This window comes from Candoia aspera, chromosome 3 (assembly GCF_035149785.1).
Source record: "Candoia aspera isolate rCanAsp1 chromosome 3, rCanAsp1.hap2, whole genome shotgun sequence".
Classification (NCBI taxonomy): Eukaryota; Metazoa; Chordata; class Lepidosauria; order Squamata; family Boidae; genus Candoia; species Candoia aspera.
Window position 1 is genome coordinate 32,363,973 of NC_086155.1, and position 17,705 is coordinate 32,381,677.

At 45.9% G+C, this 17,705-nt stretch overlaps 1 protein-coding gene across 1 annotated transcript in view; it reads right to left on the reverse strand.

Annotated features, from left to right (window-relative positions):
* Positions 1 to 17,705, reverse strand: part of MTCL2 (microtubule crosslinking factor 2) — a 103,322-nt gene continuing 85,617 nt past the window's right edge. Inside the window, exons 11-15 of the mRNA XM_063297248.1 lie at positions 7,372 to 7,623; positions 5,364 to 5,435; positions 4,527 to 4,597; positions 2,491 to 3,913; positions 1 to 1,249 (exon numbers count right to left, since the gene is read on the reverse strand). Coding sequence (XP_063153318.1) covers positions 1,100 to 1,249; positions 2,491 to 3,913; positions 4,527 to 4,597; positions 5,364 to 5,435; positions 7,372 to 7,623 — 1,968 coding nt within the window. The 3' untranslated portion in view covers positions 1 to 1,099. The remainder of the gene's footprint in view (positions 1,250 to 2,490; positions 3,914 to 4,526; positions 4,598 to 5,363; positions 5,436 to 7,371; positions 7,624 to 17,705) is intronic.

Sequence of the window (17,705 nt, forward strand, 5' to 3'; positions counted from 1 at the left end):
TTCAGCGTTCCATTTTTATAAATTCCCTGGATTTACCTATACTCTGGCCATTCAAACACAGAAACAGTGGCCAATATTTGTTCTAAACTACAGAGAAGACATCTACAACCTAAAGACAAAACTCCAGCTCTTTTTGCACCTTTCAGGTGTCATAGGAAGTCTAATACATATGGCCAGGAAAGCAACATATGCCATGTTTTCCCTGGTGCTGGTGCTTACACCAGACTGCTAAAAGTGGACAATAAAATGTACTGACTCCCCCCTCCCTTTTTTTTTTAGCGAGACCTGATGTGACTGCTGGCACCACTACAATAGGTTGAAATTGTGTGGCCAGTATCTAGCATAATGCAGACTGGGTGTGAGGCTTCAGCAGTACTGTAGGCTGGTCACACCTGAGGAAAGCTATCCACTCCAATATAGTGACAGAACAAAATTGATCTGTGTTCCACCTGCTTATTCAAACCCGGTCCAGAGGGGTGTTATTATAGTGGAATTCCTAATCAAAGCCTTGACTGTCTCCTCCTCTCCTAAATCTGTTCTTTCTCTCTCTGTGTATCCTACAAACATCTGATTCTTGAAAGCAGTGCCCTCCTAGTCTCTCTGATGCTTTCTTCCCTACAGACTAAGCAGGTAGGCCAGTCAGCACAACAAGCAGGCTCACAATATTCCCTGATGCCCTTTCCCACAATGCCTTTCCCCAATGAAAAAGGGCATCTCCTTGAATTGGGAAATGCAACACACTTGCACACACACACATCCAATGCCATGAACACAGTAAAAGATTGATTTGTTAGATTCTGGCAGCATTCAGCTCTCACAGCTCAAATTCCTGTTGCAAGTGGGCAGGAAGGAACAGAAAGGTTTCCAGGGACAAGAACCCATCACCCCAGAGACTTCCATTCTGTCCCTGGCTATGCCATGCAGGTTCTGCATTGCAGGTCTCCTCAATGAGCTACAAGAAGACAGGAGATATTGCTCCAGCCATCAAAGAGCAATATTCCTTAGCTGTGGCTGGCTCAGGAACAGCCAGTCCTAGAAGTGCCAAAGAGATTGGTAGCACCAGGGCAGAGTTGTTCTTCCATCATCAATGGCAGTCCTCTTACTCATTCAAGGGTCCTATTTTCTCCTCCACCCGGCTGCCATCAGAGGCATGCAATTTGCACTTAGAAGGGGAATGTCGGACAGTTGAACGTGATGACCGAGCAAAACAGGAAGTCAGCGACTGGGAGCTGCAATCACAAGCAATATCCTGCAAAGAGAAAAGAATTACTGAGTGAAAAAGAACAGGCTCAAATGAAGACCTGAGATGGTGGCTAAGAACAGGAATCTTCACATTACCCTTAGCAGTAAATTCCTTCAAGCAGGATCCTATGTTGCTTTCACCTACATTATACTGAGGCCTGTTGTACTCAGCCATTTCTTGGCATTACTTCCTTTTTCTTCGCAAAAGAAAGAACTGCTCAATGAAAAAAGTTGGCAGTTAGAACTGACTACTCATTTTTCATGAAATAAATCATGAAGGAAGGTCTTCGCTTGAAGAGTGACAAGTTAAGGCATGTCAGGTTTACTTTTTCTTTGTGCTGAGGTTGATATTTATAGCTTCATATACTTCTTTTCCTATTTTCGTTCTTTTCCCGCTTTGTCTCTATATAATACCTACTGTAGGCTAGAAAATTGTCCTGTTTTGTGTTAAATCCAATAAACCTTACTGTTTGCGAATTTCCTGGTTTGCTTTTTAGAAACCATATTCCTCTTACTGCTTAGTTGCTATGGATATACATAAAAGCCAAACGATACTAGTATCATTTGTATCTAGTAATAATTAGATATTAATTAGTATCTAATCCCAGAGATGGCCCAGGAGACGGTGGATCTAAAGGTAACCCCAGGGTAAAATAAAGGGTGGCAGTGTACCAAGTGAGAGAGAAATTAGTGAACTACCAAGGCATTCTGTAGGGCTTCCCAGCTAGAAAAATGGATTGATATAGCAAGGAAACCCAGAGGAAAAATAGGTAAAAACTGGAAGGGGTAAGGCTTCCTACAATATACTTATCTAATCACACATATCCAGTATGTAGGTAGATTTATTTGTCAGAGATTTGTCTATTTAAATTATTGTGGTCAAATGAAATGTAATATATAAATGTTAATTAAGGGTGTAACATATGCCCAACCTCTATCTTAGGTATGTCCTAATATCTAGTATGCTTTACTTCAGGCTATTAGTAAATTTGCCTGTAACTTCATTCCTAAAACAGATATTGTATGAAAGAAGGATGACTAGCTATTATGCCTAAGGTGGGACTAGAACTCACGGTCTCCCAGTTTCTAACCTGATGCCTTAACCACTCCACCAAACTGGCTCTCTCAAATTTTTAGAGGATGGAAAATATCCTTTGCTATATTTTAATTCAAGGTTGGGGAGAAGGCTAAAAACTGGTTTGCTTCTGCTATTAAGGCATACACTTCGTATATTACAACAAATATTACCTCATTGGCAATAGTAGCAGAAATGGCATCTGTTTCCTTTAAGGTTCTGTCCTTGCCACCTTGGCTTAGAATGGACAGCTTTGGTTCCTCATTGCAGCTCTGCTTCGTAGTTTTTTTGGAGGTGTTTTCAGACTGCTGGAGCACTGCTGAGGAATGTTCTGGCTTCTTGTTACTGTTGTCACCTCCAACTGGGTCTTTCTTGTCAGGAACCAAAGTGGGACTTTGAGTTCTACCACACACATTCCGGAAAAACTCTTGCACTATCCCATATTTAGGTGCTTCTGACTTGGCTTTATTTTCTTGGCATCCTGGCTTCCATATGGACTCTGTGCTCCCAGAATGCTCCACAACATTGAATAAGCTAGACAGGCCATCATTAATGTTGCTCAGAACTGGACTGTCTCTAGTAGTGGTGGACCGAGCCCAGGCTGAGCCATTTTGCTTACTCTGATGGAGGTTCCACAAGCTTCGGTCCTTGGAATTATCCAGCTTAGATGATGATCTTCTTTGGAGTTTGGGAGAACCATATTTGGGGGAGCAACAGGGCCGTTCAATCCTGGAATGGACTTTGTCTAGAGACGTTGAAATCTGCTTGCTGCGCACAGACATAAGGGAGGAGCTTCGTGGAGACCAGCTCTTGCTACTGTGGATGCTTCCTCTAGGTATGTCTGTCTGCAAACCAATACTGACAGACTGAATAGTCTGGGTACCAACACTGGCAAATCCCATTGTCTGGCTAGAGGTGCTCTTGACCTTTCTTTCCAGAGAACTGGAACGAATAGCTTGACGAACACAATTGGTGATCTCCTTCATGTCATCACTCATGTTGCCAGAAATTTCAAAGTCATGCAGGGATGGTGGGAATTTGGATGCCGGAGTTACAGCTTTCTCACTAACAGTACTACCATCGAGTAATTCCCGATGCTGCTTGGAGAAGTTACACAGCCACCGACTGTACATGCCTTCTGAGCTGTCTGACTCCTCCTTGGGCTTAGCCATTGTGAATAGGAAACCAGGCTCAACCATTATCTTCTCCTCTCTGTTGTGCACTAGTGGCGGTTCCAGCCTGCGTACTACAGGTGGGCTATAGTATATGCGGATCCCAGTCTTGTCTGGAGCTGTATAGCTCCTCTGCATTTGCTTCTGGGTCTGTTCCAACATAGGTAAGTCATTTGTCTGAACGCATTCACAGGGGGAAGCATCCGGCTTCTCCAAGGCCAGGCTCTCAGGTGTAGGTTGATTACTGTTCACACAGGCATAGCTCTCAGGAGTGATCCCAGTAGGGTCAGGCAACATCTGTGTAGTTGGAGATCCCTTCCCGTTGTGGGCATTGTCTGTAATTACAGTGCTGCTTTTGCCAGGAAGATAAGGAGAGCAGTCGAGCAAACTTTCAAATTCGGACATGGAAGAAACTGACTTTGTCCTAATAGGCAAGAAAAGGCAATGAGTAACAACATAACTTCTGGATTGAGAAAGTTTAGGTGTCCTCCCTAAGTTGTACCTACTTTTCTCCTGTCAGTTCTACCAATCAATTCCCCTATCATTTTCCAATTCATCTCTTAACATACCTGAGGAAGCACCAAAAATAGGAGTTATTGTCAGAATGGACAGAAGATAGGCGCAAGCATGGAATTTGCAAACCTCGTTCAATTTCTCATGCCTTATGCTATATTGCCAATGAGTAGAAAACTCCATGCTTGCATAAGTAATTTTGTATTTAAAAAACAGTGCCATCATCAAAATGATATGTTTTGCCTTTTCAGCATGGGAATGGAATAAAAACTAGTCTGCTCTGGGTCATTGATCTAAAAAAACTGGTAACGTTCCACTTTCTTTTGACCACCAAAAAAAAATGATATTCTCAAGCACTTTATGCTAATATACAAATTACTGATGGTGTCAGAATAAGACAGTTTCTTATGTGCACTGAAAAAAGTAATGCTACATACCATGTCCAGAGTATGTTTTTCTTTCTGACTATGAGGTGTAAATGTCCACTGAAAATTAGACTGGCCATCAGTCAGCAGATATCCTACCTTTTTAAGTTACTTCCTTTGATATCAATTTCAGAAGCAGTCTCTTTGTCAGTGATTTTCTCATTGAGGGTCTGAAAGAACATAAAAGAAGCTTTCATCAACTGTGCTTTATGATCTTGTGTCAGGTTTAGAGAACCTCGATAAAGAGAAGTATCAGTTCCCTATGTGAATTAAAAACTTCACTTGTTTGCCTTTAAATAGCCTAAAGAGTTCTGGGACACAGGATGCTCTGTTCCTGATGATAATTGTGAACCACATGACTAATGGAAGGGAAATCCAGAATGTCAAGATGCTACCTGCTTCTTAGGAAGAATCTTAAACTTTACGTGCTTTGCTGGATCACATTAAGATCTATCTTAGTCCTGGATCTGGTTAAAAGCCATTAGCACATTCACAACTCTGGCATGTGATCATTCCCTGCCCTTTATCTCCAGCCTATGACTATAGTTTATATCCAACTCTGCTGAGGTGCCTGCCCTCTAGAACAACATCCCACTAGAGAATCATAAGGCTTCCACACTCACGAGGTTCAGAAAGTCATTGAAAACTGGCTGTTCTCCCAGGCCTGGGGGTAAGAGTGGTTATCTAGCCCCTATAGGATTATTTACATAGTCTTGTATGTTTTTTTCTTCTGGATGCATATGATCTCTACTTTCATTTTAATGTTTCTTGTTTTTAAAAGGTAAGCCACAAAGAGTCAATTATAAATAATAAAAAGAGTCAATAATAAATAACAAAAATGAGTAAAACTTCCTGAGACAGGATTTCTTCCAAGCCAAACACTGGTCCTCCTTGTAGATCTTGTAATTAGGATAAAGTGACATTTATTCAACTTACCTCTTTCCAGCTACCACCATGCTTCTCCATTTCAGAGGCTTTTAAGGCCCATCGGTTGGCTCCCTTCTGAAGCTGAATAGTTTACAAAACAAAGTTATCAAATGCTCAGCCTGTTCATAGCACTTATTTGTCCTTGATATACTTATTCACTGTACTTCAACAATTTAATATCTGCAGGGACCTCCTTCTGACTTGGCAATAGTAGGGCAAATGTTAGCTGTCCCTGGCAGAACTCAAATATTTCTAGCCGATCAATTCTAAAATCAATGTGTAATACAGAAACTCAAGCTTAGGATAAATTTTGCAGATAGTCTGGCCAGAGTTGTATTAATAGAATATTAACAACTTGCAAAGAAATTAGTTCAATGTGTCACCAGGAGGCAGATGGATATACTGACCACTGACAGCACTGAGAATGGAACATCTAGTTTTTCATATTAATATCCCAACTGTAACTTATTTGGATGCATATGAAACTTCTATTTCTACAATGTTTTGGTGGAATATCTATTTAGAAAGATGGACAAATAGGGGGGAAAAGTCTTGGGTGGCACGAAATAGTAGTTCAATGCAATTTCACATGCCCTAGAATTTGAAAAGCTGTAGTACAAAACATCTGGTTGGCAGCAAGTTGGGGAAGACTGCTCTGTGGTATGTGCTTTGCTTTCCAGAAAGCAACAGTTCGATTTTCATGCTCTAATTCTTTGCTTGGGAGACCATCTATTCTTATTTTACAGGAATCACACTGTTTCTCTTGACAATGTGAATAGACATACTTATGTGCAAATACCTCCCCCACCCTCACCCCTCCACTCCCACTCCCCCACATAATTCATTCTGATTGGCCAAGAACTTCATATTGCACCAAGAAGCTCCATGCTCATATGTGAATACTTTCATAAGGCCCTGTCACATAATTGTTCATTTTTTAAATTTATTTTTATACTATTCTACTTCCCAAAGGAGACTACATAGATCCTGTTCCCACAACTAGGTCAAAGGGGCAGGGGATTAGCGTGTAATGTGAGCACCATAACCCAGTCAACATTTACAGTTATTTGGGGCTACTTTTGTCTTCCTCAGTCATGTATGTTATTAAATTAAAACAGAGAGTTGAGACAGCTAACAGCTACCTACTTAGTACTTTTCTCCTGCTGCTAGCATAGAAAATCATGACTGATTTAGGAGCTCTGCCTCTCTCTCTGCTGTCTTTTTCACATACAGCTCACAACCAGAAGGGTGAGGTGGCGTATCGAACAGATATAGAAAGGAAAAGTAAAGCTCTCCCAACTTTGCCCATGGAGGTGCCAACCCCAATCAGGCCAACCACAGGGTTTTTATTTTGGTTATTTGTAATGTCGAAAGAGAAACCTGTAGGAAGTGACATTCACTCAGCTGTCTTTGAGGTAGCTGGGAGACTACTCCTAGTTTCACTGTGCATCTATCATAGGTGTATATAGGTACTGCTGGCATATGCTGTAAAGAGGGGATTGACGGACTGGGTTGGCCACGGCATGAGAACATAGCCGTAATAGCTGGAAATGCATTCAGCAGTCTATATAGCCAACTTATGTATGATTTTGGCATTCTTCTGTATGATCACACAAGATTTTGGTAATTTGTTTTGCTTTATTTTGAAGAGCACAGAGACACCTGCTCCTGCTCCTTGCCATTGTTTATTGTTATTTATATTTTTATTCTGCACTTTCTTTAAGAGGGACAGTAATGCCCATATGGTTTACCTCCTCACAACAATCCTGAGAAGCTGGATAGGCAGACAAAAAGTAGGGGGCCGAAAATTACTAATTACTACTCCAATGCTAAACAGTTATTTGAATTCAACAAGCCATCTTGTGCTGCGTTTATTCTTAAAGACACATGACTTCACATCCAGTATGCTGTATTAATTATGAGGGGAAAAAAGGCTGTATGCAATCATACTTGCTAGAAGAAAAAAAAACTGAGCTAGGAGGACAAGATAGATTTCAGATGCATTCTTGGTTCCTACCTGGTTAATTTTGTTCTGCAGCTCTTTCACCTGTTGCTCTGCCTGCTGCTGTTCATCCTTAAAACGGTCCAAGAGTTCCAGCTTTTCCTGGTCCCAGTTCTTCTCGCTGATTTGAAGTTGCTTGGTCAGGTCCATAACAGCACTATATGATTCAGCTAGGAGATGCTGATGCTCTTCCCGTTCCCTCTTCAGAGCCGTTTTCCACTCAGAAAGAGCACGCTCTGTTAGACCTTTCCCAGTCTTAGTTTCTAGCTGCAAGGATAGAAGGAAAACTAATTGAAACCAAGGCATCAGCTACAGTTTTGAAGAGCAAGACCATTTCACAGTCTTTGGTCTACTCTGCCAGAAGATAAAAAGGCTTATTTCCCTCTTCAAGGCGTTCTTTCCCAACCTAGTGCCCTCCACACAGTCATGCTGGATGAAAATGATATGGTCTGACATATCTGATGTGGCAGCAGGTTGGGGAGGGCTATCTTATGAAATCCTGGGATTAGAATGGGAAGAGCTAAACCAGCAATCAAGAGGCAGAACCCCTACTCACCAATGATAATACTAATTTATTAAGATTATGCAAGCTGTGAATTCTGAGCACTGTAGTCCAACCATATCGGGATGGCATTATCTAAACACAGTATAGAGAACAGTAGGAAGACCTTTGCTGGGTGGCACCAAAACCGCTGAAATCTCTTCCTAAAGTAATTCATTTTTTCAGCACCAGGCCACAGCAGGGTTAGGATTGTCTTGATCACCTTTTCTCTTGTTTATTTCTCCTGAGTTCAAGTTTATGCCTCTAATTTGTTCTACCACCTTTCCCCTTTTGACAATATGATTTTATGCCATTTTTTAAAGTTTTCTGATCTCCTGGGGATTTATGAATGAATAAAATAAAAATCTGTCCTCAATCTCAAACAGCAATATTGCATTTTTAAAGTTCATATATTTTCGGTGGGAAGACTATGGCTTCATGAAGGACAACTCCAGCTTAAAGTCAGGCAGGAATAGAAACAGATTGATTCCATGACTTCATGGCAAAAATTACTGATTAGGTACTAGGGAGATAGAGCATTTCACATTCTTCCTCCAAAGCAGGAAAAAAAAGGCAGATTAGTCAGTCAAAATAAGGTAAATCCCTTTGGAAGATCCAGATTTTGGAAATAACCTCTCAGAGGCCCCGTGTTCCACTGGACTGCAAGAATTTTTTTCTTGTGTTTAAAGTGAATGGTGATTAGGTACTAGGGAGATAGAGCAGACATTTATGCCTCCATTCCTCCTTTTTCCTTCATAATTCCTGGCTGTTCACCAAGGGGAAAAAAGTATATGTGCACCAGAAAATAGGCAAGAGAGAGTAAGGTAGGCAATTTCATGCTGTTGTGGAAAGACTACATGGAGTGACCATTTGTAACTAGCAATCATAACTTCATGAGTCCTTAGCTGCAATATTTGACACCTGCCCTGCCAGGGATCATGTGACAGGCTTGATTTTCTTGGAAATTAAGCAAAAAAAACATGCTTTTATCTGGGAATAGTAAGATAATTGACAAGATTCTGATACCACACAAAAAATTATTCCCGTGATAGATGGAAATCAAGGTTTTATTAGGGAGCTAGTTTCCAATTCTTAATAAATTGTGAGCAAAACCTATAAAAATCAGGGGATCACTGCCAACTCAGGAAGAAAAGCAGTGAGTAACAAATAACTAGAATAGATCCATCTGAATCCAAAATCCTTATTTCTATCAAACTGCAAGTCTCTACAGCTGGTAAGAAAGTATGCTAAAAGGGAAGAGGTTACTAAAGCAAGAACTGGCCCTAAATGGAGCATGTGATGAAGCCTTGGGGATGATGAGCTCATTAAAGCAATCAGTTCTCTTGGTGCAGGCAGATTCCCCAACTCACAACATTCACTGCCAGCCATATACATAATGGAACTGAGATATGGCTGGCAGAACTCAGAGAAGATTCAGTGATGAAAGTAAGATTGCAGCCTATGTTGAAACTGCTAGGAGTGAAGCTAATTAAACAGACTCAAAGGAAGTCTGTTGAATAACTTGTTGCTTAGGAAGATTAGCTTGAACATAGAATCCTTGGAGGTGAGCAGTCTGAATCTTGCCTGACCACTGCCCTGATTGTGAGAGATTAAGCAAGCCAAGAGAAGTAATTAAAGAGCAATTTCCAAATGAAGAATAATCCAAAGACTCTTTTCCACAGTATACTTGTGCAACCAGAGACTGACTATGCTAAGGACACAGGGGAGTGAAATACTAGCTGCAAAGACCACAGCTCTGCACTCCTGCAGCAGCTCCAGAGAAGAGTGAGCTAATTCTAAAAGACTTGTCCCCCAGGCTTCCTTGCAAACTGACAGCTCAGACAGCTGAAGAGGAAATTATTATTCTGCTCAGATAATAATTGGACAAGATAGTTGCATTTACAAATAACAGCAGTTTAGTGCAGATGCCATTCTGGGTAAGTAACTGGGTAACAGGCATCTGGGGGAATCCATGAAAAATCTAATAATGGCATCTCCAAAGTAAATTACTAACAAGTGGGCCATTTCTTGAGACTTCAATGTTATAACCTTCATGCAGCTGTTGAAAGAGGGCTGCAATGAAACAGAAATAGTATCAGTTTACAAGAGTCTATCACCTCTTTCTATGTATAATCAGAAATACAATAAGTTGCAAGAGGTTATTAAGTCTGCAACAATATCTACATTTGAATACACTTTTTCTCTTGGGGTATTACTTAGCATAAGGACTTTATGTATTCTTTACCACTCAAGTTTCTATCTAGAGTGCAAGTTATCAAATACAAATACAATGGAAAATGCTATCCCTGTACATAGGTAACCTGCAGAAGAATTGCGAATACTGTACAACTAACCATTGCATTTTGAATTACCTACTGCCATTTTGATTTGTTCTAGACTGCTCCATAAGGTGCGTTATTTATGGTCTCACTATATGTAGAAATTACTTGTAACTTGTTTCTTTTGCAGCTTGTCTACCACTTTATAGCTCATTAGCAACCTTGGTCAACTCCCATCTGAACTACAATGCAGGTTGGCAGCACAGGCTAAATAGTTTGGGTTTAAAAAAAGATCCCCTGATATTACAACCACCAAAACCTCCCCCTAAACTACTCAATATATGGCCCATGCATGCTGTCATTAAAAAGGAGGAGCCTCCCAAAAGCCAAAGGTAAAACTCCCTAACAGCTTTTCTCCAGCTGCTACATTCTTATGTCTGTTTTCTGTGTCAGCAGGCTCATGCTTGTTATTTTAGTTTGTACCCTGCAGAGACACATTATGAATAATTTCTCAACTGACGTGAGTAACCTAATGTCTAAAAAGCTTATTAATGAAAGATGTGTTTGCTCACCTTAAGTGAACGGGTGGATTGAGGAGAAGGAAATCTCTGCTTGTGGAAGCTGTTGTTTTCTGGTTTTATGCATGCATTAAAACTGATTCATAGCATAGGAGAGAAAAAAATCACCTCTTTCAACTTATCTACCTCTTTATAGCTTATTAGCAACTTTGGTCAACCCCCATATGAATGACAGTGCAGGTTTTGGAAAATTCTTCTCAGTAACCCTCAACAGGTATCTACTGTATATTTTATCCATCTGGGAAGCTTCATGCTGGGATGGATGGAAGGAAGGAACTATACAGGGGGAAGTCTGCTTTTGGTATTACATAAAAAGTAGTTCTTCTCCTAAGTTTTGTCTGCTGCTGTATTGGTATTTTGAAGCCTGTTTTATAGTATTTATATAGTTCCTTGGAGTTTTCTTATGCAATTATTCTGCTTCTGTTTTACCTCTGACATTATATCTTTAATTTTTTAAAATCTATTCCAGTTGATGCCATGGAATGGTTTTTTAACATGCACTAATCAGGCAAGCGGGCAGGCAGACTGGTTGGTTAGCTACCTCTGAAGTAAGTGTCAATACCTCTAGGTTCAATGGCTAAAACACTGACTTTGCTAAGCATTTGCAGAGGCACTGTACACACAATGACTGTTTTTGTAGTAGGAACCAAACTCTTTTCCCGAAGTATCTTCAAAATAAGCAAAGAACACAGTTTCATATATTTGCAGGCCTTGAAACTGACAGACAATATACTCCCAATGCCTAGAAAAGTAAGCCACATGCTGACTGTGCTTTCAATCTAAGAGGTTACAACTTCTGGTTTGACAGGAGTTATAGTTTTAATGGGAGTTATTGTTAAGCATACCTCAAGGCAGCAGCCTGAGACAGACAGTTATGCAGCATCCACTACGCAAGACTACCACAGGAAAGGGGAGACAGTGTCATCCTATCAGATTTCTCTTCCATATCCTGTTATGTTAATCTAAACAGCCTACTCCAGTGCTTCTCAACCGTGGCAACTTGAAGATGTGTGGACCTCAACTCCCAGAATTCCCCAGCCAGCATGAATTCTGGGAGTTGAAATCCACACATCTTCAAGCTGCCAAGTTTGAGAAACACTGGTCTACTCTGTATACATACACTAAATGTTTTCTCTTTTAACTTCAAGTTTCTCTTTTCAATCTCTGGCTTTACTTGCTTATTTTGCCACAAGGGCTGATTTCACTCACCATTTTTCTCAACATCCAGGATAAGACCAAAAGATTATTTAAGAAAGAGGAGCACTAAGCCTCCTCTGCAGCTGCCAAAGAATCCTGGTTGCATTCCTTTTTATAGCAGAAGATTCAGATTTGTTCCTCCTGAACAAGGGCAGTACAATTGGGCAAGGATTTGACAGGCAGAGAACCATGGCTTATTAGAACTCTTATATTCAGGACCCTCAAAATTATTCATACTGTCTTGACTCAATTCATAAGTTCCATTTTTCCTCCAAGTTAGATCCTCCAAATTAGATCAAATTAGATCTTGGTGCCTTCGAGATGTGCTGAGACTGTAACTTCCAAAACTCACAGTAACATGGGTTACCTATCAACCCTGAAATTAAAATGGTTTTTCTATTGTCACAAACCCTCCACCACTTCAGACTGTGCGAGAAAAAAATGCTACATTGATATACTACAGAGGAGGTATCTGAATGATGTTGTTATCATGACAAACTCCTTGCCTGCAGCACTTGTGCAAATATAGATCTAAAACCAAAAGTGTGTGAATTTACACAATGAGTTACAGAATGGTATGCAGATCAAATTTTAGTCTAGATTTGTCTTCTTCCTTCCTTCCCAAAGCCAATGCACATGGTCCTTAGGAAGCTCCTGCATAAGCAGTCTAAAGCACCAATGCTGGGCAGACACATGCAAGCGTACACATTTTAAAAGTGTGCTAAATTATGTCAAATAAGAAATCTTTAAGCATAGTTTCCAATTCTTATTATGTGAAAGGATATTGCATCCCAAACTGGATGGGTTCCTATCCTATTTTGTTTTCTTATCCAAGGAAGAAAAGATAACAAGAGTTTAGGAACAATCAGAGCACAGTAACATAGTATATAATATTGCTAGGTCTAGAGTGAATAAACACCAATTAAGTGAAACTAGGTGAAAGAAGAAAGTGCAAAAGCTGGCTTGCAGCTAAACCTCAAAAAAACCAAGATTATGGCAACCAGCTTGATTGTCATGAGTGCCGTTGAGCTAAAGTCATCAGCGCAATGGCACTCATGACGATGACAAGGAAATAGGTGAAGGGGTACAAGTTAAGTAGCCATCAACCTACAACGACTAACGGCCAACAAACAATAGCCAAATGAATCACGGAGCCACCCAAACCATCAGCGGCAATACAACGGGGATCGCCCAGCTGAAAGCAATCAGCAGAAGAATGGAAACCTGATGATGGGCGATCCCGGAAACCCTCACCCACCGGCAGGGCAACGCATGGGACAAAGGGGGGTGACGTGACCGTGAGCGAGGGGGCGCTGACCGGCGCGGGGTATTTAAACCCCGCACCGGCGCGCTCCTGTCACTCTCAGCTTTTTTCTACCAATGCTGTACCTGCCCTGCAATAAACCAGAGCCTGATTCGCAAAACAGTGTCTGAATGTTATTCAGGGGGAGGCAGCGCATGACATAAAGCTGAGAGTCATAAACTCAGCCTCGCCGAGCCCCACCGGACGACAACGAGCCGCGGGAGGAGTAGACGGCGAGAAGACCAGCAAGATGAGGCCGGAACGGCGCGGGCAAGGAGGGCGAGCCGCGCGGCAAGAGACAGAGGAGGACCGACCAAGGCCAGAGGCACCGCGGACTCCCGGAGCCATGGACGCCCACCCCACCCGACCCGAGCCTCAGCTCCAACCCCAAGGGGAGATGGCGACGGAGGCAACCCGACCGCGGGAGGGAGCAGCACGACTTCCGAAACCAGCGGAGGACCCCGCGCCCCACATCGCACCCCAGCAACGGGCGTGGAGCGACAGCCCCACGGCGCTCGACACGGAGGAGGACGACGGAGACACCCATCAGACGGCGGAGGAAGCGGACCCGCGGCAGAGGGACGATGAACCCCGCCGGCAACCCACCCCCGAGGACGCGCCAACGGAACCGGCCCCAGCGGCGGCGCGGGCTGTGGACGAGGAGGCACGAGCTGAACTCGCGGCCATGCGGGCTCAGCTGACGGAACTCCGGACCATGCTCCAGGCGCTTATGCCCCCCGCGCCACCCAACGACGTCCCCGCACAAGCCCACACCCCGAGCGAAGCATCGAACCCACACGGGCCAGCGGAGGGCCAGCAGACGGCACAGGCGGCCGACACCACACCCCGAGAAGCGAGAGGCGGGGCCGCACAAAACGCCCGGGCCCCAAAGGACTTCCCCATCTTCTTCGATGGGACCCCCACAAAACTCTCGTTTTTTGTGACCAACGCTAGGGAGTTCATGGGGAGGCACGGACACTCCTATGACTCCGAGGCCGACAAGATCGCCGCCGTGGCGATCAAACTCCAAGACAGGGCGGCGGACTGGTACGTCCAACTGTACGAGTCCAGCTCCCCCGCCCTCGCCACCTTCCCTGCTTTCATCAAAGAGATGAAAGACTACTTCGAAGACCCCCTAGCCAAAGTGCGGGCGAAAAGCGCACTCCAAAGACTTAAACAGGGCACCCGCACGGTCCCTGACTACGCCCTGGAGTTCAAAGCCCTCGCGGGGAAGGTCAGCGACTGGTCCGAGACCACCCTGCTGGAAATCTTCAAAAGGGGGCTCAACCGCGACGTTCTCCAATGGGCCCTCTACCGCGACGACCCAGAAACGTTACACGGGTGGATCCACCTCGCGGGGAAAGCCGAACACGCGCACCGCACCTTCCTCATGACAACCACGGAAGACACAAACGATGCCGGGAAAAAGGTACCCGCACCACACGGGGGGATGGCCGGCCCCATATACCCAAAAAAGAAGTTCAACCGGGAGCCCTGCGGGAGGTGTGGCAAATTAGGGCACAAGACGGCGGATTGCTTCGCCAACCGACCGCCGACCAGCGCGCCCAAGCCCACCCCGAAAATTAGCCCCAAACCACCCAACCCGGGGCCGCCGCCTCACCGCCGAATGACCGTGGCCACAGCGACACCGAAAGAGAGCTGGGACGCTTACTGGGGGGAAGAGGACAATACCGACCCCGACCAGCCGGCGGGAAATGCTCCCCGCCTGCTCTGAGACGCGTGGCGAGGCAGGCGGTGGGACAGCAACGCGGACCACCTCAACAAAACGACAAAAGCTCCGTAATATTGGCAGCAATTCAACTCTCTACCGGCAACGGAGCCACCACGGCCGCGGCACTAGTGGACTCGGGGTGCTCAAAAAACCTCATCCACCCCGACCTAGTCGCCAAACTCGACCTCCGCTGCTTCCCCCTCCCCACGCCGCTGGCATTCCACCAGCTGGACGGCTCTACAGCGGGAGGAAAACCAGCCACGCTACAAACCGAGCCGGTCACCCTGCAAATGGGCACTCACACCGAGCGCACATCGTTCGTAGTCACGCACATCGGACGGCCCATTGCAGTCCTGGGGATGCCATGGCTCGCGAAAAACAACCCGCGGATCAACTGGGCGACCCGCACCTTCACATTCGGCGACGGCGAGTATCGAGCACCAGTACCAGCTGGCAAAAGCAACCCCACGGTAGGACGAGCGGAGACGACCACACAAGACAACGCCGCTACCACAGCAGACCTACCAGAACAATACGCCGACTTCTCCGAGGTCTTCGGAGAGGCAGAGGCGGACCAACTACCCCCCCACCGCAAGACGGATTGCCGGATCGACCTACTGCCCGACGTCCCCTTACCTAGACCAAAGATCTATTCGATGACCCCGAAGGAGATGGCAACCCTCCGGGAGTTCATCGATAAAAACCTAGACAGGGGATTCATAGAGCCAGCATGCTCACCGGTCGGAGCCCCCGTCTTATTCCGGGAGAAGAAAGACGGGACCCTACGGCTCTGTACCGACTACCGGGGCCTAAACGCGGCTTCCCTGTCCAACAAATATCCCTTACCCCTGGTGAAGGACATGCTCGCCCACCTGTCCACGGGCAAAGTCTTTTCCAAATTGGACCTTCGCGAGGCGTACTATCGCATCCGAATCAGGGAGGGGGACGAATGGAAGACGGCGTTTAACTGCCCCCTAGGCGCTTTCCAGTACAAGGTACTGCCCTTCGGACTCGCGGGGGCCCCTGGGGTGTTCATGCAGCTCATCAATGAGGTACTGCATGAACATCTGTTTAAAGGGGTCCTGGTCTACATCGACGACGTCCTTATTTACACAAAAACACACGAGGAACACGTAACCTTAGTCAGGCAAGTCCTCGACAAGCTCAGAAGGGCGCAGCTCTATGCGAAGCCTACAAAGTGCGAGTTTCACAAAGAGCGCCTAGACTATTTGGGGTATCGAATCTCCGGGGACGGCATCGAAATGGACCCCGCAAAAGTCGAAGCGGTGCTAAACTGGGAGCGGCCCCGCAACAGACGGCAACTACAGAGCTTCCTGGGATTCGCGAATTTCTACAGGTCATTCGCCCGGGGGTTCGCTGAGATAGCCCTCCCCTTAACGGACCTCCTCAAAACCAAAGGGGTGGGGGACACCCGACGCGCCAAGAACCCAGGCACAGTGCTGAATTGGACTCCCGCGTGCCAGACCGCATTCGACAAGCTGAAAGCGCTGTTCACTACGGAGCCAATCCTCGCGCACCCGGAACCACAGGTGGACGCCAGCGACTGGGGACGGAAGATCGCGGAAGCATGGCCAGTAATCACGGCGGCGCTGAAGGAGGCACAGGCTGCTTACAAAGAGCAGGCCGACAAGCACCGGCGCCAACAACCGACGTTCCAGGCGGGGGATATGGCCTATCTATCCACCAAGTTCCTAAAGTCAACCCAACCCTCGAAAAAACTGGGGCCTAAGTACATCGGGCCGTTCCGAGTCACGCAAATAGTGAACCCGGTAGCAATACGCCTGGACCTGCCACACAACCTCCGGAGGCTCCACCCGGTGTTCCACACCAGCCTCCTAAAACCGGCAACCACCTCCCGATGGCACCCAAGCACGCCACAGCCCGCACCGCTTATGATCGACGGGCAACACCACTTCGAGATAAGGGACATCCTCGACTCCCGCAAGCAACGAGGAACTCTACACTATCTGGTCAGGTGGAAACACTTCCCCCACCCGGAATGGGTGGCGGCGCACAACGTTAACGCGCCTGACCTGACCAGAGCATTTCACCGGGCATACCCCGACAAACCGCAACCAAGGTCAGCAAAACCAAACCCCCCCCCCGCAGGCCTCCCCCCGCCTCCCGTGCCCCAAGGGAAAGGGCCCCCCCCAAGCCCGCGACTTGGGTGGACCTTCCCCCCCCCCGGGACTCACTCCCCCCGCCCCGGGCCCACGGGGTGGTGACAAACGATCGCCAGCACCCTCCCCCCGCCCCCCGGCCGCGGGGGAGTGGCAAGCAAGTCAACAGGGCAACCTGGGGGCAACGCCCAGGAGACACAACAAAGGCGACGCACTCTAAATAAGAAAAGAAGGGCCCTACCTGGAGCTGAGAAGCACCCGACCAGCCACGCCTCTCGCCTCGCCGAACTGAGCCAAACAAACAGGGTGTGGTTGGAGCATGCGCACGCCAGGTCAGAACCCGAGCATGCGCACCATGGACACACCCTGGGAAGGCACGTGGTAGAGGGAGGAGCAAAGGGAGGGGCGACAACTACTCCGGCGGGAACTTTGAAAAAAAAAAAAAAAATGTGGCGTTTTGACAGCTCCACGGGGAAAACCCAGAAACCCGGGGGAGAACACTATCCGGAAAGGGGGCAGTATGTCATGAGTGCCGTTGAGCTAAAGTCATCAGCGCAATGGCACTCATGACAATGACA